At 44.5% G+C, this 23,893-nt stretch overlaps 2 protein-coding genes across 3 annotated transcripts in view; one reads left to right on the top strand and one right to left on the bottom strand.

The window, feature by feature from the left end:
• The window catches only part of Kcnmb3 (potassium calcium-activated channel subfamily M regulatory beta subunit 3), a 22,641-nt gene extending 5,358 nt beyond the window's left edge, over positions 1 to 17,283 (top strand). The window contains exons 2-4 of the mRNA XM_045161201.1: positions 4,506 to 4,697; positions 12,805 to 13,003; positions 17,215 to 17,283. Coding sequence (XP_045017136.1) covers positions 4,506 to 4,697; positions 12,805 to 13,003; positions 17,215 to 17,283 — 460 coding nt within the window. The remainder of the gene's footprint in view (positions 1 to 4,505; positions 4,698 to 12,804; positions 13,004 to 17,214) is intronic.
• The window catches only part of Pik3ca (phosphatidylinositol-4,5-bisphosphate 3-kinase catalytic subunit alpha), a 97,466-nt gene continuing 90,761 nt past the window's right edge, over positions 17,189 to 23,893 (bottom strand). For both annotated transcript variants that reach the window (XM_045161199.1, XM_045161200.1), the window contains exon 21: positions 17,189 to 23,893. In XM_045161199.1, the coding sequence (XP_045017134.1) occupies positions 23,623 to 23,893 (271 nt within the window). In that variant the 3' untranslated portion in view covers positions 17,189 to 23,622.

The following is a 23,893-nucleotide window of genomic DNA, read 5'->3' as shown; positions in this document are numbered from 1 at the left end:
TCCCGTCCTTAAGGTGCAATCCCCGGGCTCCTCTGGGTTGTGCTGACTAGGGGCCCTGCTACCTGAGTCGCCCATCTGCTTTGACAGACCCCAGCTCCGATTTGGAGTCAGGGGACAGAGGACTCCAGCTGGTCAGTCTGCAGGGCTCCATGGAGCCCAGTGGCTCACAGTCCCGCCACAGACCAGAAAGCGCTGAGCTCCCCCTCTGTCCAGTCCTGGAGCCTGTGAGCTCCTCCTCCAGCGGCTCCGGCTGGGACAAGTTCAGGGTGCTGCTCAGGCTCTGCAAACACTCGTTGCGGGGCGGGCCTGCGTGCAGCCAGCTGGCATCACCTTTCCTGAGAGGTGGTTTGCGGTTGAAGGTCAAAGGCAGCACGGCGAAGCGGCTCTCGCCTAGCGGTTCCCAGAACTGAAGCAACCGCACAGCCCAGGCTCCTGGCCTCAGGGGCCGGCTCAGTGGACGCTTGTACTGCGTGACTTCAGTCTCCGAATCTACCCTGATGTCATATGATGTGGCCACCGCATAGGTTGGATCAATCCACAGACCACAGTAGCTGTTAAGGTTGGGGCCCCGGGCCGGTGCTGCATGGCTACAGGCTCTAGTGGTCCCAGCAACCCCCCAAAGTTCCGGAAAAGACGTTCTTTGGGGTCCCAGTCACTGCCAACCTGTAGGGAGGGAGGCAGCTGGACAGGAGTCTAGGAGCAAGGTCCTTCTATCTTCTCTGATGTTGCCTGGCACTGTGTCCAGCTTACTTTCTTTTTTTTTTCTTTTTCAGCTTACTTTCTTAATGCTATTGTAGGAGCAGGTGAAGACTAAACTATCAGTTTCACATTTAAATACTGTGTTTTTGTTTTCTTTTTTTTTTTTTTTTTTTTTTTGAGGTAGGGTTTCCCTCTATCCCAGGCTGATTTGGATCTTACACTGTAGTCCCAGGCTGGCCTGGAACTCACAGTGATCCTCCTACCTCTGCCTCCCCCGGTGTTGCCACTAAATGCATGCGCCACCATGCTCAGCTAGTTTTTAAAAAAATTTTATTTAATATTTTATTTGAGAGAGTGAAAATACTATATTTTCAATATAGAATATCAACCTTCTAGTCACCACCAGCATCCTGTAACATTTATTGACACTTTCTTTATGGCTAATTTTGTGTTCAGCTCTTACAAATGTCCCACGTGGCTCTTCCGTAGCTGCTCCTATTCTTCTCTTAACCCTGTGGCTCTTCTCCATGGAGGTGCTGTAGGTGTGCAGTATTTCTTTGTAATATTTTTTTTTTTAATTTATTTGAGAGTGACAGACACAGAGAGAAAGACAGATAGAGGGAGAGAGAGAGAATGGGCGCACCAGGGCTTCCAGCCTCTGCAAACGAACTCCAGACGTGTGCGCCCCCTTGTGCATCTGGCTAACGTGGGACCTGGGGAACCGAGCCTCGAACCGGGGTCCTTTGGCTACACAGGCAAGCGCTTAACCGCTAAGCCATCTCTCCAGCCCATGTAATATTTTTTAATTAATTAATTTTTTAAAACAACTTCCATGATTGTAAACAGTATCCCATGGTAAATCCCTCCCCCCCACTTTCCCCTTTGAAACCCCACTCTCCATCATATCCCCTCCCCCCTCAATCAGTCTCTCTTTTATTTATTTATTTTATTTTTTTTTTGTTCATTTTTATTTATTTATTTGAGAAAGAGAGAAAGAGGCAGATAGAGAGAGAATGGGTATACCAGGGCTTCCAGCCACTGCAAATGAACTCCAGATGCATGTGCCCCCTTGTGCATCTGGCTAATGTGGGTCCTGGGGAATCGAGCTGTGAACCAGGGTCCTTAGACTTCACAGGCAAGCACTTAGCCGCTAAGCCATCTCTCCAGCCCTCTCTTTTCTTTGGATGTCATGATCTTTTCCTCCTCTTATGATGGTCTTGTGTAGGTAGTGTCAGGCACTGTGAGGTCATGGATATCCAGGCCATTTTGTGTCTGGGGGGAGCACGTTGTCAGGAGTCCTACCCTTCCTTTGGCTCTTACATTCTTTCCGCAACCTCTTCTGCAATAGACCCTGAGCCTTGGAAAGTGTGATAGACATATTGCAGTACTGAGCACTCCTCTGTCACTTCTTCCATATTCTTTTTTTAAATTCCACGGGGCTTTTGGGGTCTGTAGACTGTCCATCACTTCTGACATTTGATTTTCTCCTTAAAATATTGCTTCTGAATAGCTTACATTCGTCTAGAACTGTGGAACAGATAACATGACAGTCATTTTCAGTCTATCTCATGTCTTATATGTATGCATGTGTGTATGTAGTATGCATACATGTGTGTAGGCATACTTGTATGTGTGTGGATGCAGTCATTTGTGAGTGCATATGGGGGCGTGCATGTGGAGAACAGACAGTGATGTTGGGTGTCTTCTTTAACCACTTAGCCTTAGTTTTTAAAAATATTTTTATTTGCAAGAAGAGAGAGAGAAAGAAAGAAAGAATACATGTGGCAGAGCCTCTTGCCTCTGCAAGCACACTCCAGACACCTGTGTCACTTTGTGCACCTTCATGTGGGTTCTGAATAGAACCTGGGCCATCAGGCTTGCAAGCAGGCACCTTAACTGCTGAGCCACCTCACCAGTCTGTAACCTTATTTTTTTTTTAATTTAATTTTTATTAACATTTTCCATGATTATAAAATATATCCCATGGTAATTCCCTCCCTCCCCACCCCCACACTTTCCCATTTGAAATTCCATTCTCCATCATATTACCTCCCCATTACAATCATTGTAATTACATTTATACAATATCAACCTATTAAGTATCCTCCCCTCTTCCTTTCTCTACACTTTATGTCTCCTTTTTAACTTACTGGCCTCTGCTACTAAGTATTTTCATTCTCACGCAGAAGCCCAGTCATCTGTAGCTAGGATCCACATATGAGAGAGAACATGTGGCGCTTGGCTTTCTGGGTCTGGGTTACCTCACTTAGTATAATACTTTCCAGGTCCATCCATTTTTCTGCAAATTTCATAACTTCATTTTTCTTTACTGCTGAGTAGAACTCCATTGTATAAATGTGCCACATCTTCATTATCCACTCATCTGTTGATGGACATCTAGGCTGGTTCCATTTCCCAGCTATTATAAATTGAGCAGCAATAAACATGGTTGAGCACGTACTTCTAAGGAAATGAGATGAGTACTTTGGATATATGCCTAGGAGTGCTATAGCTGGGTCATATGGTAGATCAATCTCTAGCTGTTTTAGGAACCTCCACACTGTTTTCCACAATGGCTGGACCAGATTGCATTCCCACCAGCAGTGCAGAAGGGTTCCTCTTTTTCCACATCCCCACCAACATTTATGATCATTTGTTTTCATGATGGTGGCCAATCTGACAGGAGTGAGATGGAATCTCAATGTAGTTTTAATCTGCATTTCCCTGGTGACTAGTGACGTAGAACTTTTTTTTAGATGCTTATATGCCATTTGTATTTCTTCCTTTGAGAACTCTCTATTTAGCTCCATAGCCCATTTTTTGATTGGCTTGTTTGATTCCTTATTATTTAACTTTTTGAGTTCTTTGTATATCCTAGATATTAATCCTTTATCAGATATATAGCTGGCGAAGATTTTTTCCCATTCTGTAGGTTGCCTCTTTGCTTTTTTCACTGTGTCCTTTGCGGTGCAAAATCTTTGTAATTTCATGAGGTCCCAGTGGTTAATCTGTGGTTTTATTGCCTGAGCAATTGGGGTTGTATTCAGAAAGTCTTTGCCAAGACCAATATGTTGAAGGGTTTCCCCTACTTTTTCCTCTAGCAGTTTCAGAGTTTCCGGTCTGATGTTAAGGTCTTTAATCCATTTGGACTTAATTCTTGTGCATGGCGAGAGAGAAGAATCTATTTTCATCCTTCTGCAGATATATATCCAGTTTTCAAAACACCATTTGCTGAAGAGGCTGTCTCTTCTCCAATGAGTATTTTTGGCATTTTTATCGAATATCAGGTAGCTATAGCTACTTGGGCTTACATCTGGATCCTCTATTCTGTTCCACTGATCTACATGTCTGTTTTTGTGCCAGTACCATGCTGTTTTTGTTACTATGGCTCTGTAGTATAAGTTAAAATCAGGTATGGTGATACCACCAGCCTCTTTTTTGTTGCTCAGTATTATTTTAGATATTCGAGTGTAACCTTATTTTTTTTTTGAGACAAGAGTCTCTTACTGAACCTGGAGCTCAAGGATTAAGCTAGACTAGCTGGCCAGGAAGCTTCAGGGAGCCTCCCCAGCACTGGGGTCTCAGGCACGCACTGCCACACCTGGGCGGTTCCGTGGGCTCGAGGGGCTCCACATGCGCCCACGGCAAGCAGCCTCCCGCCTGAGTCACCTCCTAGCCCTTGCTTTGCGTGGGATCTCCCATGTGCTGCAGCAAGCCTGCTCACGTCCCTCGGGTGGGTGCCCCGTGGGTCAACATCAGCACTGCTTCATGAGCTCATTGCAGCCTCCCCTTTGGCTCCCCCACAGGACAGACTTCCCCACCTCAGGGAAAGGGAGCTGCAGGGTGAACAGCCATGGAGAACCGCCTGGAGCACACGGGAAGCTGCCAACCAGTGCTGGGGAGGACCGCGCCACCAAGCTGGGCTTTGCCATGATGGGCTCATCGGTGCTGATGTTCTTCTTGCTGGGAACCACAGTCCTGAAGCCTCTCATGCTCAGGTAGGAGAGAGCCCGAGAACCAGTTTCGGGCAGCGTCAGAGCCAGGCAGGGGACCTAGGCGCGGGGGAGGGGGTTTGCCTCTGTTCCATATATGCCCCAAAGCAGCTCTGTGTGCAGAAGGGGGTGGGGTGTAAAAACGTGGAAGACATTCCCTAGCCCTGTTCCCCCATCTCATAATGTGCTTCAACACAGTTTACATATTAGATATCCATTTAGGTCACAAACTCTCCCCTTAAAATGTTGATTTCCCAGAGACAGGTTTAGCTTTCTATGGGAGCATAATGTTTCATTGAATTTCAAATGTCACATAGGGCGGGAGAGATGGCTTAGTGGTTAAGGCATTTGCCTACAAGGCCAAAGGACCCAGGTTCGATTCTCCAGGACCCACACAAGCCAGATGCACAAAGGGGCGCATGCATCTGGAGTTCATTTGCAATGGCTGGAGGCCCTGATGCATCCATTCTCTCTCTCTCAAATTAATAAATAAGTAAATATATAAAAAAGTCACATAGCAAGTGCTCAGTATACATTAGCTCCTTCATTTCCTAGGCTTCGTGTGTGTGTGTGTGTGGGAGGGGGTGAAGGCCAGAAACCTGCACTGAGTGTCTTTCTCAATCACTCTTCAGATTGGGTTTAAATTGTTTTAAAACTTTTATTTATTTTTTGTTTGTTTATTTTTATTTATTCGAGAGTGACAGAGAGAAGGATGGGGGGAGAGAGAGAGAGAGAGAGAGAAGAGAGAAGAGAGAAGAGAAGAGAATGGGCGCACCAGGGCCTCCATCCACTGCAGACAAACTCCAGACACGTACGCCCCTTGTGCATCTGGCTAACATGGGTCCTGGGGAATTAAGCCTCGAACCAAGGTCCTTAGGCTTCACAGCAAGTGCTTAACTGCTAAGCCATCTCTCCAGCCCTTATTTTTATTTATTTATTTATTTGAGAAAGACAGGGTCAGACAGAGGGAGAGAGACAGGGAGAGAGATAATGGGTACACCAGGGCATCCAGCCACTGCGAACAAACTCCAGACGCATGTGCCATGTGCTTCTGGCTAACATGGGTCCTGGGGAATAGAACCTAGGTCCTTTGGCTTTTCAGGCAAGTGCCTTAACTGTTAAGCCATCCCTGCAGCCCTTCAGGTTGGGTTTTGAGATAGCGCCTTGCACTGAACTTGGAGTTTACCAATTTCGCTGGACTAGCCAGCCAGCATGCCTGTCCTCTCTGTTCCCCGGCTCTGAGACGGAAGGTGTTGGCCTCCATGCGCCACGTTGCCGGGGTCCTGGGGATCCAAACTCTGGTGATGACCACATGGAAAGCACTTTACCCACTGAGCTGTCTTCCCACTTCTGTAACTAGTCATCCTCTTAAACACAAGGATGGGGGCTTGAAGACAGCTCAGCGGGTAAAGTGTTCACCACTCAAGGTTGATCCTTAGACGCTACCCACAGAAAAAAGTCAAAAGCTGTGACGACAGGCTTCGCTCATCCCAGCACACTGACAATGAGATAGGAAGCCGAGACAGGAGAATTTCCCAGCAGCTTGAGCAGAGTAAGATCCAGGGAACCCTCAAACGAGGTAGAGCCATAGAGAACTTGAAATCTGTCCTCTGCCTTCCACATGTGCCTTGCAGCATGTGCACACCCATTTCTCTCTCTCTCTCTCTCTCACACACACATGGATAAGCAAAGGACGCTTTCACTTTGGACCTACAGACAACTCCAGGGTCAGGGAGGTGGGAGGAGGGGTCCAACGAGTCTAGCAAGGGAAAGGAGGCAGGAAGGGCACAGACAAGGAAGTAAGTGGACTACTTATCATTCAGATTCTCATCTCCCACCACCCCCAGTTCTCAGTGTCACAGCATGACACACAGGACCACGACCAGAAGACCCCAGCAGTATTTTCTCTCCAGTATTAGCATCAGGAGAAACTCCTATGAACTAAATGGCTTTCCTTCCGTGGATCTAGGAACCTAACCTCTGGAAGTTTCCTTTATTGTTTTGGCTCCTGGGGCACTCAGAGCCAAATCTGGAGCTCTGTTCTCATAAGTATGAAGGATTGAGTGCCCTTCAGGTTAGATGTGGGTAACTCACTCCTGATTTCACTGTAGCTTTCTCTTGTTTTCCCATTACTCTATTTACCTCATCTCTTAAAAATATATACTTATAACTGCTAACATGTATTTGTGAGTGGAAAAAGTGGGTGTTTTCATGTATGTGGGCACATGCAGGCAGAACAGATTTTTAAAAAATTTGTTATTTGCAATCAGACAAAGAGAGAGTGAGGGCCAGAGACAGAAAAAGAGTAAGGGCACTCCAGGACCTCTTGCCACAGCAAACAAACTCCAGAAGCATGCACCACTTATGCAACTGGCTTACATAGGTACTGGGGAATTGAACTCAGGTCATCAAGCTTTGCTGGAAAGCTCCTTTAACTACTAAGCCATCTCTACATCCCTGATCAGATTTTAAAAAATATTTATTTTTATTTACTTGAGAGAGAGAGAGAGAGCAAAAGTGGCAGATAGTGAGAGGATGAATGGGTGCACCAGTGGCCTCTAGCCACTGAAAACAAACTCCAGATACATGTGCCACCTTGTGCATCTGGCTTTATGTGGATACTGGGAAACCAAATTGGAGTCATTAGGCTTTGCCGGCAAGTGCCTTAACAGCTGAGCCATTACTCCAGTCCTGATCAGATTTTTTTAAGGGTTTCTATCACTCATCTCTGACTAGATTTTTTTTTTTGTTATTTTTATTTATTTGAGAGAGACAGAGCGAGAAAGAGGCAGATAGAGAGAGGGAGAGAGAATGGGCGCGCCAGAGCCTCCAACTACTGCAAATGAACTCCAGACGCATGCATCCCCTTATGTATCTGGCTAACGTGGGTCCTGGGGAGTCAAGCCTCGAACTGGGATCCTTAGGCTTCATAGGCAAGCGCTTAACCGCTAAGCCATCTCTCCAGCCCTAGATTTTTTTTTAAAAAAGGATTTTTGTTTGTTTATAATGAGAGAGGAAGAGAGAACGAAAGAGAGTGGGGGAGGGGGAGGGAGAGAATGGGCATAACACCAGGTCCTCTTGCCACTGCAAATCAACACAACACATGCACCACTCTGTGCATCTGACTTTACATGAATACTGGGACTTGACCCCAGATCACCAGGCTTTGCAAGCAAATGCCTTAAACTGCTGAGCTCTAGATAAGATTTTTTTCTTTAAAAAAGTTTGAGGACTTCATGACCCCACAGTGATTACCATAACCCCATTGAGGAGGACCCCCAGGATAATAGGAGTTGGGTGAGGGAATAATAACCTGTGATTTTATATATATATATGTATATATATAACAAAAATTTTAAAACACGTGTTGTATTGAGAGATGGTTGAGGAGATCTGTTGTGAGCTGGCATCAAATTGTGGCTCATATTTGTTTAATTTTCTGAATTTCTGGAAACTGGTTCGAGTCATCAGGAGGATGTGCAAGAGTGTTGAGTGCTCACCTGTCTTGCCTCATGCTTGTGCATTCTTGTAAGAGACTTTCCTCCACGACAGACGACGGTTGGCTGGGCAATGGCTCAGTGGGTAAAGACCTGCTGCACAAGCATGAGGGCCTCAGTGTGGACCTCAGCGCCCTCAGAAGGGAGATGTGGAAGCTCACACCTGTAATTCCAGGGCTGGGGAGGCAGAGCCACGAAGACCCTGGGACTTGCTGGCCACCCATTCTAGTAGAATCAGTGAGTTCCAGGCTCAAAAACACAGGGGGAGGAGTGGTGAGATAGCTCAGCAACAAAAGGTGCTTGATTACAAAGTGGCTGTCCAGAGTCCGATGTCTCCAGCACCCTCCTTAAGCTGTATGCAAAAGGACACATGCACCTGAGATCTCAGTGCACCTATAACAACAGGAGGTGGAGCCAGGAGAACCCAAATCTATTTTTAAAATTATTTTAATATATTTATTTACTTGACAGAGAAAGAGGGAGAGAGAGACAGAGAGAGAGAGAGAGAGAGAGAATGAATGGGCACGCTAGGGCCTCCAGCCACTGCAAACATACTCCAGATGTGTGCACCCCCTTGTGCATCTGACTTATGTGGGTCCTGGGAAATCGAACCTGCGTCCTTTGGCTTTGCAGGCGAATGACTTAACTGGTAAGCCATTCCTCTAGCCCAGAATCCAAATCTTGTGGGCCAGCTAGATTGGCATTTGTTTGCAGTGGCAAGAATCCCTTTCTCAAAGAAAGTGGAAGGACAGCAGGCACGTCAAGATTGTCCTCTGATCTCCACATGCACGCCATGACATGTTAGCACCTATACACATACATACACAGAAATAAATAAATAAATATTTTTAAAAATAAAGCAAAGAGGGGCTGGAGAAATGGCTTAACAGTTAAGGCATTTGTCTGTGAGGCCTAAGGACCAAGATTCAATTCATCAGTACCCATGTACGCCAGATGCACAAGGTGGTGCATGCATCTGGAGTTCATTTGCAGTGGGTGGGAGCCTTGGTGTGCCTATTCTTGCTCTCTCCATCTGCCTCTTTCACTCTCTCTAACAAATAAGTAAATTAAGCCAGGCGTGGTGGTGCACACCTTTAATCCCAGCACTTGGGAGGCAGAGGTAGGAAGATCGCTGTGAGTTCAAGGCCACCCTGAGACTACATAGTGAATTCTAGGTCAGCCTGGGTAGAGTGAAACCCTACCTCAAAAAAAAAAAAAAAATCAATTAAAAACTAGAATTAAAAAAAAAGGCAAAGAGCAGTTGCTCACTATCAGCATCTGGTCTCTACGTGCACACACACTCATATACACTTGTGTACCCACACACATACAAACATGCAAGGGACTGGGGAGATGGCTCAATTGTTAAAGGTGCTTGCTTACAAAGCCTGGGTTTAGTTTTCAGCGATCTATGCAAAACCAGACAGACATTGATTTACAGCAGTAGCAGTAACAGACCCTGGCACACTGACACACACATATGGAAATAAATACATAAAAATTTAAAACAAAACAAAAAATATGTACACACACCCACATACAATATTACAGTTAAGAAGACATGAGGGCTGGAGAGATGGCTTAGCGGTTAAGTGCTTGTCTGTGAAGCCTAAGGACCCCGGTTCAAGGCTCGGTTCCCCAGGTCCCACATTAGCCAGATGCACAAGGGGGCGCACGCGTCTGGAGTTCGTTTGCAGAGGCTGGAAGCCCTGGCGCGCCCATTCTCTCTCTCTCCCTCTATCTGTCTTTCTCTCTGTGTCTGTCACTCTCAAATAAATAAATAAATAAAAAAATATTAAAAAAAAGAAGACACGAATAACTCACATGTGCCACTTCTCTTCAACCCTCATTTTTCTTTTCTAATTTTTTTGTTTTATTTTTATTTATTTGAGAGTGACAGACACAGAGAGACAGAGACAGAGTGAGAGAGAGAATGAGTGCACCAGGGCCTCCAGCCACTGCAAACAAACTCCAGATGCGTGTGCCCCCTTGTGCATCTGGCTAACATGGGTCCTGGGGAATCGAGCCTCAAACCGGGGTGCTTAGGCTTCACACGCTAAGCCATCTCTCCAGCCCACAGCCCTCATTTTTCAATCAAATGAGGTGGGGCCCAGTTAAAAGCATGGGACACACATTGCTACTTGAAATAATAGGATTCTTTTCCAACCCTAATACATCTTTGGTTCCACAAAGCCTATGGCCCTTGTGTCTGGTACAGAATGTGACACTGTCCTTCAACTGAAGCTTTCTGAGAGCTTAGTCAAATCACACTCAGTATTTGACCTGTGTGGTGGTTTGAACTAGGTGGCCCCCACAAACTTGTGCTTTCAGTGCTTGGTTCCCAGGGCCTGTGGGTGTTACAGCCTGCTTCTCCTTGCTAGAATTTGGCCCACGCTCTTGCCACCGTTTGCCGCCTGCAGTGGCACGGAGGTGATGGATGTCCAGCCTCTGCTCCACCATCTTTCCCCTGACGTCACAGAGCTTCCTCTTGAGACTGTTAAGCCGAAATAAACAACATTCCTTCCATCAGCTGGCTTTGGTTGGGTGCTTTGTGCCAGCAATGAGGTCACTACGGTAATCCAAGTGTTCCAGCAGATATGCAGGTGATCCAAGAATATTATAATCGTCAAGGTGTGTGGGCTAAATAAGTAGATAAGGGACAGTGAAGAATCAGGCCAGAAGTAAACCTATGATGCAGCATTTTCTTCCCTCTTTGTAATTTTTCATTTGCCTAACATTTTTCCTCCAGCAATTGGATTTTTCTTCCTCTCCAGGTTTGCTATAATTTTGACATCTTTAAGCTATATACATTTAATTTGAAAATATATGTTACTTTACTTTTAAAGTTTTTATTTATTTGAGAAAAAGAGGCAGAGAGAGGGAGAGAGAGAGAGGAAGGGAGGGAGAGACAGAGAGAATGGGTGCACCAGGGTACTGGAGAATTGAACCTGGGTCTTTAGGCTGTGCAGGCAAATGCCTTAACCACTAAGCCATCTCTCCAGCCGTATATATATTAGTTTTCTATTGCTATTTGTCAGATCACCATGAACTCAGTGCAACTTAAAACACCAGATTTCTCATGCCGCATTTGCAGAGGTGAGACATCTGATCCAGGCCTTGCCTCTGGCTGTCAGTGGGGTGTGTTCTTCTGTAGATCCAGGAAAGCGTCCCTTGCTAGCTTCCAAAGGCTGTCCTGGCTCTGGTCTTGTGTCTGCTGCCTTTGGGGCCAGCCAGCGCAGGCCACATCCTCAGGGATCCTTCTGCCTCCACTTCCCCAGTGCTGGCATTACAAGAGCGCACCACCACGCTCAGCGTTGTTTATGTGAGTTCTCGGGATCCAACCGAGGCTCACATGCTTACAAGTCAAGTACTTAACCAACAGAGCTTTCTCACCTGCCTCAAAATCTAACTTCTTTAAGGTAAGTGGAAATATCAGGACCCGCCTCAGCCCTAGTGAGGGGCCCATGGGCGCACGTGCACCCACACAGGAGATCCTCTCAGCAGGCTCTCTCTCTCACCGACTTCATCACTAACCGGTCTGATGACTTCACACATCTGTCCTCTTCACTGGGACTCTATCCTGCTTCCACCACGGCACCCGTTACACCGTGTGAAGCACAAGGGACAAGTTCTCAAGGAATGTTTTCCAAGGACAGTGTCACCGGGCCCACCTTGGCTGGCGCCTCTAGCATGGGAGGAGCACCTTGCTGCCCTCTTCTGGGAGGTGGCGCGGACTCCGCGGAACTCAGTGACAGCAAAACCCAGCAGGTACCCACCAGAGCCTGCCACCACGTCACTCGCCACCCTGGAGGCCGGGGGCACGTGGGATTGCATCGTGTCCAGAGCGCCTTCTGAAGCACACTCTGTCAGGACACGTCAGTGGGTTTGCCTTGAGATGATAGGCGAGAATTTTTAGCGTGACAGGTTAACGGTGTTTATTTCTCCAAATCACGTGCAGCTGAAGTGCTAGCAAGTCTACAGGTTCCTGGGCCTCCACTCAGAATCTGTGGAAGGGAAGCCCTGGAATCTGCTTGAATAGTCTTCTTACTGACAAATTGTCTAAAAATTACTATCTACAGGGCCCTCAGGGCTGAGGAAAAGGGACACACACACACACACAGAAACACACTGACACACACACACACACACACAGTAGAATCAGAGTGAAACTAACTGGGCATTTCAGCTCCATGCCTGGCACAGTTCCTGGTCAGGATATGACCTCTGAGGTGACCCTCAACTATTGCCTTGAAATGGATTTTTGTGTGGATGAGTGCACCTGCCTCATGGGCATGTGGAGGTCAGAGAACAGCCTTGGGCGTCAATCCTTAGCTTCTGCTTGGCTTGAGGAAAGGTCTTGTGTTTACTGCTGTGTACTCTGGACCAGCTGGCCCAAACTCCTGGGTTTCTCCTGTCTTGTGTCTCTCATCTCCCCATAGAAGTGCTGTGATTGCAGACGTGAGTACTACCACGGCTGGCTTTTATGTAGGCTCCGGGGACCTGAATTCAGATCCTTGGGCATGTGCAGCATGTGGTTTGCGTACGAAACCACCTCCTCAACTCCTAGGTGATACCCTGGTGCCCTCAGGACAGACACTTCCCTTTCCTTCTTGAAGCGTGCAGAGAGAAGAGACGAACTGCACTGCCATCCACGCACACGTGGTGGACGTCTGGCTGGACTGCACCTTCATCTGTGGGGCTGGCTGCCACGGCCTGGGCAAGTACCCATGTGTGCAGGTGTTCGTGAACCTCACCCACTTGGGCCAGGAAGCACTCCTCCACTACGACGAAGAGGCTGTCCACATTAACCCCCAGGTAATGTGACATTCATGATGAGTGCTTTCCCTACACTCCACTGGCAGTGGACTGTCCTGAACCCCGAGCATCTATGGGGAGAATTCTGTTTTCTCCTAGTGAACTTTCTTTTAGAGATGGGGTCTCAGGAGGCCAGGATGGCTCTGAGCTTGCTGTGTAGCTGAGGCTAATCATAGACTCGTGATCCTCCTGCCTCCATTTCTCAAGAACAGGGATTACAGGTGTGCACCACCACGCCTGGTTTATGTCAGGGATGGAATCTAGGGCTTTGAACATCCTGCTCAGGCACTTATCCACTGAGCCCTTAAGCACTTACTTTAATCCGATGGGGTCTGTTTTTCTCTTTTTGATGCAGTCATTTCTAAGGCCTCAAACATTTTTTTTTGGCCCCTTAATGCAGGACCCCAAGAGCTAGTGGATATGATAACAGACCTGGAGCTTTCTGCTTAGTACTTAGAAACTACTTGTTTCCTTTTGTGTCCCCACGTTAGCTACTTACCTTGTCACACTGAAACTTCCTCTTTGACTTCAGACCGAAGCTGTCCCAGATGAAAAACCCATTAGGTACGTGCAGTCGGTGACGGTGCCTTGTCTTTCCTCCTCCTCTGCATTCCTAGTGCTTTTACACACCCAAGTGCCACCAAGAGGGGAGCGACTTGCTCGACAGTGCTCTGGACATCAAGGAATTCTTCGATCGTAGAAATGGAACTCCTTTTGCATGCTTCTACAGCCCAGCCAGCCAACTGGAAGATGTCGTTCTCATAAAGCAGCCTGATCCGATGGTGATCTTCCACTGTTTACTGTGGCCCTCACTGACTCTGCTGGGAGGGGCGCTGATTGTGGGCCTGGTGCGGGCGACACAGCACCTGTCCGCTCTGTGCGAAAGGCGTAAAGCAGCAGTCAGAGCTGAGGGGGGTGGTCGGGTAGCCTCCGGCAGATGGCACCGACCCACGTCATACGGTGAGGCCAGGAGCCAGGGCAAGAGCAGAGGGAGCAAAATATGGTGGACCAGTTAGAGTTCTGGCCTTCCCACACAACATTGGCGGCAGCTGAGGACTCAGCTATGGCTGGTCGTGGTGCTGCCCTCGGAGGTGGAGGCAGGTTGGAGAGCTCAAAGCCAGCCTGGGCCACATGGAGATCTTGTATTAATAAACCCGGAGCTGGGGAGGCAGATCACAGATAGCATTCTTGCCTGAGCATGCACAAGGCCTTGAGTCCTAAGCTTAATTTTGCCTGCTTGCAAGTAAGTCACATAAAGAGTAAAGTGAAGGACCATATATGTTCATGTGGGAGACAAACCTCTGTGAGCCTCATTAAGTTTTCTCAGTCTGAAAGTATATAAAATTTCAACATTTTTTTTCTTTTCCAAATCTCTTTCCACATGAGCCAAGGAAGAAGTCCCCCTCTCCCCCCGGCAGGGCAAAGTGAGTTCAAGGTAGTTATTCTCCACTTTTCTCACTGAACTTGTCAGGATGGAGCCCAGCGGTCATGGTATCTACTGAGCACCTGGCCATCAGCCCATGTACACTAGTTCACATGACAACACATCTCATAGGAAAAGAAAAGAAAAACTCAGCCAACAGTTCATTCACCACAAGTAGGTAAAAACACAGGCCTGCTGCCTTTACTGTGGTTCATTCCTTCCTTGCCATCGGCAGCATTTATGGTTACCTGCACTTCGCCTGTCATGTGTTGGGCAATTTTTCCTTCAGCAGTACATTCTTCTAGCTCCCTGGACTTTTCCTAAGCTCTTCTCACACTGCACATTATGATGGGAACAGGAGAAAGGACTAGCAACAGGAAGTAAGGAGAAGTTGTGCTGGATTTCAACATTTACTTCGGACAGTCACACCATGCATGGATGGTCCATAACTGCTCTATAATTAAGAATCAATCACAGGTTACTAAATAATAGTGTCAGAAAGCTTCCACCAAGTACTTTCCAATTAACCAAGCTGAGTATATGAGCTGGAAATTTTGCTTTGATTTTCTAGTGTGCCTTGAGGTATCTCCAGGATTATACCTTTAAATCTTTTTAAAAATTTTTTATTTATTCATTTGAGAGCGACAGACAGAGAAAAAGGCAGATAGATAGAAAATGGGCACACCAGGGCCTCCAGCCACTGCAAACGAACTACAGATGCATGCGCCACCTTGTCCATCTGGCTAACGTGGGTCCTGGGGAATCAAGCCTCGAACCGAGGTCCTCAGGCTTCACAGGCAAGTGCTTAATATTTATTTTGAGAGAGAGAGACAAATAGAACGGGTGTGCCAGGGCCTCCAGCCACCGCAAACGAACTCCATATGCATGTGTCCCCTTGTGCATTTGGCTAACGTGGGTACTGGGGAATTGAACCTGGGTCCTTAGGCCTCACAGGCAAACACCTTAACTGCTAAGCCACCTCTCCAGCCCCATTCTTTAAAATATACATATATGAGAGAGAGATTTTGTGTGTGTGTGTGTGTGTGTACACAGCTGGGCCTCTTGCCACTGCAAACAAACTCCACATACCTGGACCACTTTTTGCATCTGGCTTATGTGGGTTGCTAGGTCAAATGCCTTTAACAACTGAGCCACCTTCCCACATCCCAATGATCCTTTTATTTGTAGACAATAAGATGAGACTTTTGAAGAAACTTTTATATGTGGGTGTAATCAAGTGACAGGTTAAGCCTCAGCCATCTTACCCCTTGTTAACAGTTAACCTCAAGTCACAAGTTAGTAGTAACCTGTGTGAGTAGAGTAATACTGAGGTACCTGCCACACAGTAGCCTGTCTACGGGGGGCTGGTGGAGAAATGAGTGTGGCTCAGAGCAGGCTTCATGCCCACACACAACTTTCTAGATAAATGTCCTTTGGCAAATTAGTTCAACTGTCTGGAGCTCGCTCTCCTCATCTATACAAAAAGGCTTCTCTTTTTTTATGACTTTTAGGCATAAGAAAGAAAGAATATGTGGGGCTAGAGGGATGGCTTAGCAATTAAAGCACTAGCCTGCAAAGCTTAAGGATCCAGGTTTGATTCCCCAGGACCCACGTAAGCCAGATGCACAAAGTGGCACATCCTTCTGGAGTTGGTTTGCAGTAGCTGAAAGCCCTGGTGTGCCCATTCTCTATCTGCCTCTTTCTCCCTCAAATAAAAAATATTTAAACAAATTGAAAAAAAAAATATGAGAACCAGAGACATAAACGAGAAAGGGTACAGGAATCCCAGAGCCTCGTGTCCCATGCTGTGCTGAGTTGCTGCGGCCAGCCTTATTCTGTTCCGTGGCTGTGGGGGGTGGGAGGTCAGGTGCAACACTGAGAAGGGTCCCTGCACCCCCTCACCCTCTGGTACCTTGGCCAACTGTTATCTAAACTAAGGGTCAGAACTTAAGGTGGCAAATATTATTTTGTATGGCTGAGACCTCCATAATAAAATACATATATGCATGCATTCTAAACCACTCTGCGGGTAGATTCTGTTGTTTTCTTGACTAAGGACCAGCTGCGAATCCATTTCTTAATAGACTGAACTTCCAACTCAACAATGCAAAACTAATTTTTCTCTGAACACACTCAAAATTGAAGCCCGGAGTGTGTGTTTCAATCACTGCAGTTTTCCCACTCAGTGATAACTGGTTCATCCCCAAACAGAGACATTAAGTTGGAGAACAAATCAACTTGAAATTCACACCATTGGGCAGATCAAGAAAATTCAGGCAGTGAGAGAATTCACTGTGAAATCCCTAAGTCTCAAGGCCCATGTGCTAACATTATTGGCCAAAGCAGGTCCAGACCTTACCTTCTGCAATGGTTATGAATAATTGAAAGCAAAATCCGTTTGTTTCCAGCCTGACTTCACTGGCCTTCGACTGACTTGAAAGAATAGCCTGTTTTCTATACATATGTACACACACATCTAATTCTTTTTTTCTTTTTTTATGGCTCTGGGGCTCTCATGTGGCTAGGCAAGCCCTACTATTGAGTAATACTGTGAGGCTATCCCAGTTACATAACTCTTTAGGCTTCAAATACACTTCTCTGATACTTATTATCAAGGCAGAAGAATTGGCTTTTAAGGCATAATAGGTTCAAGATTCTCAATGGAGTAGCTACTATTGAAAACAACTCACATCTAACTAGGCTCTAACCATTAGCAATACTCAGTTGTTTACATAGCACACTAAGGATCATCTGGACACAAATCAAGGCAATTGTTTTTAATAAACAGCGTGATGTTACAGACTGCAGCGTTGGGGTAAAGCAAACATTGACAGTTTCTGGGGAGCACATGCAGTGAGGGCCGTACAGGCTGGGTTGTGGCCGGGAACAGCGAGGCTGGGAAGAGGTCTGAAGTTCCAGACGCTGTGTTGTTCTGTAATTTTAACATAATAGCACATGCTATCTTGCTGTGTCAAATATTTCTTGGGGCTATCAGTAAGAGAACGTCAAAAATACTTTTCTCCTCATCAGTGCATTACACCACAGGTCTTTGATTCATTGAAGGAGCAACGTAGAGAGAAGGAAGTTCGCTACAGGTGGTGTGTCCAGAATGGGTGCTCTAGCTCCTTACTGAAGTTTGAAGAGGCAACACTGGGGGTGCCAGGGGTGTTCTTGCCATACTGCTGTCTCCCCAGACATCAAGGGCTATGTTCTACAACTACATATTGTTTCAGATTTTATTTAGTCAAATTAAGTCCAGAGACTGAACCCCACTGAAACCATTAAGTGGCTCTAGGAGTTGGTGTGTGCCTGTCATCTTAGCACCGAGGAGGGTGAGGCAGGAGGGTCTTGAGTTCGAGACCAGCTAGGACTGTGTGGTGAGTGAGACGCCATCTCAACAAACACCACTACCAATAGATAAGAACAACGAAAAAGCTTTGTGGGTTGGAGAGATGGCTTAGTGGTTAAGGCGCTTGCCTGCAAAGTCGAAGGACCCAGGTTTGATTCCCTAGGACCCACATAAGCCAGATGCGCAAGGTGCTACATACACCTGAAGTTCATTTGCAGCAGCTGGAGGCCCTGATGTGTCCATCCTGTCTCTATCTGCCTCTTCCACTCTCTCGCAAATTAAAAAAAAAGAAATGCTTTTGGGTTCCACAGTCAAAAAAATTGCTAAAAATCATATAAAGTTCAAGTTCTCCAACCAACCACTCTTAAGAATTTACATTCAATCTAATAAGGGACTTTTTCTTATGAAATCAGTGATGATGATATTTGGAGATTTGTGCTAGAATTAAGGAGTTTTACATTTATTTATTTGCTATATTTATTTATTTTGGGGTAAGGTCTCACTCTAGCCCAAGCTGACCTGCAATTTACTATGTAGTCTCAGGGTGCCCTCAAGCTCCTGGTGATCCTCCTACCTATGACTCCCAAGTACTGAAATTAAAGGTGTCTGCCACACTTGGTCTTATTTTTATTTTTTGAGAAAGGGTCTCAAATATCCCAAGCTGGTCTTGAACTTGCTATTTAGCTGAGGAAGACCTTGAGTTTTGGGCCCTACTATACCATATCTAAGTTTATGCCATGCTGGGGATCAAGCCCAGGGCCTTGTGCATGCTAGGCAAGTGCTTTACCAACTAAGCTACATCCCACACCCCAGGAGCTTAATATTATTAATAGAAAACAGTGAAGGCTTTCTGCCTCCTTGCTAACTTAGAAGGATTACCAAAAAAAAGTAAAAATACATGGTTCTGTCACAAAATTCTTGTAGTGACAGATTAAATGAGGTTAAAGATAGTCTACTTGGCTTATAAAATGTATTTAAAATGTTTTTGTACTCACCAACATGAAGAATGGATCAGTTATACACACACACACGACCCATTTTAATCTCCTCCATAAATTATTTCTTTTATGTAGTTGTGTAAAACTTAAGCCAGAAAACATCTTTATGGTTCACAGGAGCCACTGCCTGGTCACTTGGATGGCTGGAATGGTACTATACGTAACAGCCAAGCAAGAGGACCGGCACTGAGCTGATGGCAAGAGGGTGCACACGGTGGCCAAGTGGAGCTCTTGAGTGAATGAATACACTCATCTCAAGACTAGCACCCCAACTTGGGAGACTGCTAATCAATTCTACTTTGCTCAATCTTAGAACCTTGATGTTTGCTTATAGTTTTAATAAAAGATCCCTCTTGTCAGGGTTAGCAAAGTACACACACTAAATGCACCAAATAATGAAAAAAAGAACAAAATGAGTTTTAAATGCCAAATTCTAGTTTGGTACCATGTACCTTTTCTGCACTACAGCCTTTTCTAAATATCTGGAGCAATATTAAATTTAGTTCCACATTGTTCTTTTTAAAAAGAAGTTTTGTTTGTGCACGTGTGTGTGTGTGTGTGTGTGTGTGTGTGTATGGATGTGGCAGAACCTCTTGCTGTTGCGAATGAATGCGAGGCAGTTGTGCCGCTTTTGGCTTCCATCTTTACGCAGGTGGCTGAGGAATTAAACCCAGGCTGGCAGGCTTTGCAAGCAAGCACCTTTAACTGCTGAGCTAGCCCCCACCCTGAGTTTTTCTTAACATCTTCTGTACCATTAAAAACAAGGCACGCCAACTCTGACTTGTAAATCTAAAATACAGTACTGCACAAGGTTTCTGTAACATGAGAGCCTGAGGTAGTGAATGGTGACTCATCTGTCTTTGGCCCCATTAACCCTCAGAAGCCGATTACCAATCCAATTTTAGCAGGAACATAGTTACTGCTAGCTAAATCCCATAATTTTTCCAGAATGAAAGTAATTTTTATGAGAAAATAGGCTTCCCAGGCCATAGCATGTAAGATGTGTTATTGTGCTAATTACAATGGTTTCTTGCTTGTACTTTCAAACCCGCCTAGCTGTGCTCTCCTGTACTGGGAGTTATGGAGATGCTGCCCAGGTTGGACTACCTTCCAGAATCCCAGCCTGGAGGAGGAATTAATTCCTCTACTGTGTACAGTAAACGTGCACAGCTTTCAGCCTTCTCATAGCCATGCCCATGTGAGCAGGACTGGGATGAAAAATTCAAGTCATTCAGGACTCCTCCCTGCTCAGCCCCTCCCTTTACACTCCCTCCTTCCCAAACATCTCAAGTATGGAAAATGTCTTTCAATAGTACAAGCACCACAGTCTATGAAGCCACATACTTAAATGGAATCTTCTAGTGATGTTGTGGACTTCAAAATAACTCTATCGTGGACTTTAAGTATGTGGGTCCAGCCCAGTTCTGTGGTCTGTGTAGAATAGAAACAAGCGAAATTTACAATGTTCAGAAAAAGTTAACATACTTGTCTGAACATACTGCTGAAAATTAAACATTTTCAAAGAGTTGGCAAGCTTGGATTACTGATCAAAATATTAAATGGATTTTCATAATCAATTAAATAAACAAATCCAAGTTTATGTGCTGTGAGATTTTCACTTTAAAATAGGCTGCTCACAACTTTTTTTAAAGTGCTAAATTGGTTTCTGATGGGCAAAGAACACAGATGGCCTGTGTTTCCCTCCATGAAAATCCCCAAGCCATTTAAAATCAAGTCAAGGGCCATACACAGTCTGATCAAGCACTCATCTTCCTGATTAGTAAGAACTACACTTCACACAAAACACTTTACCAGCAGCTCTTTTCATAAAAAAACCAAGAGTCATAGTTTCACAGTTGAAAAAGTTACACATTAAAATATTTTACAATTCATTATATATTCACCAGGTTCCCACTTGATAAAGGGCATGTGTATAAAGCAGAAGAGAAGGGACAGCCTTGAAGGTGACGACTCTGACACTAGGTTTTTACACAGGACACTGAGAACCACAGAAAGCTTAGGTTCTATCATAAAAGAGCAACCAAATTCCACTCTTATTTAAAAAAAATCCAATTAGAAACATCTTTTTTTAAAAATACCAAATTTCACAATAAGATGAACAGATTTCAAATAAACAGCAGTCTGAAAATCTTCAAAATAAATGTTTTTGTATAGCTGAGAATATGGTAAAAAGTTAAAGCATCATTTTTCAAAGCAGTTGAGTATTTCTCACTACAATATAGCTTTTCTTTAGAAGTGCTTTCCTTCCTCCCAGAATCACTACTGAAGAAATATTTTCAAGTGACTTCATGAAGCTGTGTAGTCAAAAGTCATTTACACCCTACTCAATGACAAGGACAGTCGTATGAGAACCATCCCATGGAGCTTTCAATGGAAGATCTGATCTTTGGACTGTTACCTGCTCTTCTTTCTTTCTTGGATCATGTAATCTATGCTCTTTACAGAATGTGCCTACACTTCTCCAAACAGAATTTATGTGATTGTAGTAATTCTTGACAGTAAACATAAGTGATGAAATAAGCTATGTGATTTCTACATTCCAATGCTAGAGACCATCCTGGCTTATAGTGCTGGGCTAACCATTTAGTCTAATGTAAAAGAAAATGCAAAAACAACATAAATTTTATGCAAGGAGGCTCATGGCTTTTTTGGCACTCGGGTAAAACAGTTGTCTGTCAATTCTTCAGTTTCCACCAAATTTGTACCATGTCACTGAGTTTTCCTACAATCAATCCCTGATAGAGAAAGACTGGGATGATAGTATATATCAACTGCATTTATCTAAGTAACACAAAGTCTTAAATGTGAAGCTTAAATAAGTTATGAAGTTTTCTGTATCTGCAAAAGAATCTATCTAGTTTTCTGCTTAAAACAGAGTTTAAATTCTGCTTAACTATTCAAAACAGTTTACAGAACTAAGTTCCCCTAATCAGATTTGTTTCTCGTTGGCAATAGTATATACATGCTTTAGTGAAGTACTAAGTCTTCAATAATTATACCCTTTAAGGGCTCTGACAGCCAGATAGTAAGAGTATTTTTATAGAGTCCCGCTCACTACTGAAAACATCTACTATAGGTGTTCACTTCACACATGAGTATTTTAAAGCAAAGCTGTTTACTAGAGTGTAGGATGTGCACTCTATAAGGAAGTTCTCTGATAATACATCTAATCTAGGAAACGGCAGTAAATTATTGCACTTTTTTTTTTTTTTTTTGGTGTGGCACCTGAACATTTGCTAAAGCTATTTCCTAGGACATGAGTCATTCATTTCAAATACTGCGTACGGTGTCTACAGAGATGACTAGCACGAGCTCCTACAGCGCGAATGCGTTTCAAAATGCTGACGAATGTGTCCTGTGCTCAAGTGAGACTGAATGAGGGTGGAGCAAGACCTGACCACTGGAAATGGGACATGATCTTCAAATGGTTTAATTCCTATGTTTTCTATTGAGATGTGGGCTCATAGCTTAAGAAGGTAAGATTATGGTTTCTATACTCCCGTAGTAAAAAGTGTCGTTCAAGACCACACCACAGTAAAGGCGTGTGGAATCAGGATGATAGAATAAACTGATTTCATATGATTGTGCCATTCTCAGCTATGAATGGATGGAAGGTGAGGGATTCACAATGAAACAGACAGCAGTAAAAGGAACGTGGGTGCCGCTCAGCTGGTTTTCCTGAAGGAGCTCTAAACTTGATATTGGCATAAAGGGACTTGTGCCTGAGCCTCATCTACAGACAAGAGAAAAGCTAACCATGCTGTTTCCAACAATAAAAAATTTGGGGTGCAAAACAATGCATGACTATGGGACAGATTATGTAAATAAAGAATATATATTAATGATAGTTTCTATAATATAAATAGCCTTTAATAAAAAAAATAATCTTTTTAATAACATTAATACTCACTTCTATTTTCTGGAAAACATGCATGAAAAAATGTATTCAGTTCAACTGTAAAAGGAGAAAAAGATCAACTTAAAGTGAATACTGTACAATTCTGGAACAAGAAATTCTCCTGTCATTCTTTCTCTATGATGATTAGTTTACTTGTTGGGAGCCCAGAATTTCCCTAGGAAATAAGTCACAACCTTGTAAATACTGTCCAGAAAAACAAAAACAAAAACAACGAAAACCAAAAAAACACCACCTTATAACAGGTCTCATTTGTGACTGCTTCCAAAACTGTGCAGGTAAGACCCCAAATCCATCAAAAGGTTTGATTTATTAAAAAGAAAAAGTCTCGGTGAAATCTTGAGAGTCCCTTCCACCCCACGCATGTTTCTTCATTAAACAAGGAGTCAAAAACCCCATTTCAAATATGAAGTTTGAACAGCAATGGGAAAATAATAAATTTTCATTCTTTTCCAATCTTGTATAATTTAACATAAACTCCAGTTTACTTAGACCCAATGCAATTAACAGCCTTTGCTGTGTTCACATTTTAAAACACAGAACGTTGGCAAGACAAATAGAACATCATTGTTTTTCCTTCTCCATCATTTTGTATATATTTTGGGGATTTTTGTTTTGTTTTTTAAAAAAAGATACAAACAATCTTCAAAGTTTACCTTTTTTTGGACTTAAGGCATAACATGAAATTGCGCGTTATTCTAAAGCTTCATTTTGAAATGAACTAGTTTAGTGCTATCAAACCCTGTTTGCGTTTACAGTATTGAAGTTATGTAGCATTCAACTGATTCCCGTTCTTGCTGGAGTTCTACGCTTCCACGAGCTGTGCAGCTCCTACGCTGTCAGCTTCGCCGATGACAGTTACTGGCTGTGCAGCAGAGAAGCTAACCCTGGGCTTCCGGTCTCAGTCACGCTTCAGTTCAATGCGTGCTGCTTAATTGTGTGGAAGATCCAGTCCATTTTTGTCGTCCAGCCACCATGATGTGCATCATTCATTTGCTTCGTGAAGTATTCCAAAGCCTCTTGCTCGGTTTTATCTAAGGCTAGAGTCTTTCGAATATATGCAATGTCATCAAAAGATTGTAGCTCTGGCATTCCAGAGCCGAGCATCATGGAGAACAGATTGATGAAGAGATTGGCATGTTGTCGAATGGCTAAATAAGCCTTGTAGCACATCTCCTGAAAC

The sequence above is a fragment of the Jaculus jaculus genome, chromosome 11, assembly GCF_020740685.1.
Source record: "Jaculus jaculus isolate mJacJac1 chromosome 11, mJacJac1.mat.Y.cur, whole genome shotgun sequence".
Classification (NCBI taxonomy): domain Eukaryota; kingdom Metazoa; phylum Chordata; class Mammalia; order Rodentia; family Dipodidae; genus Jaculus; species Jaculus jaculus.
This window is presented reverse-complemented; position numbering and strand designations above follow the sequence as displayed.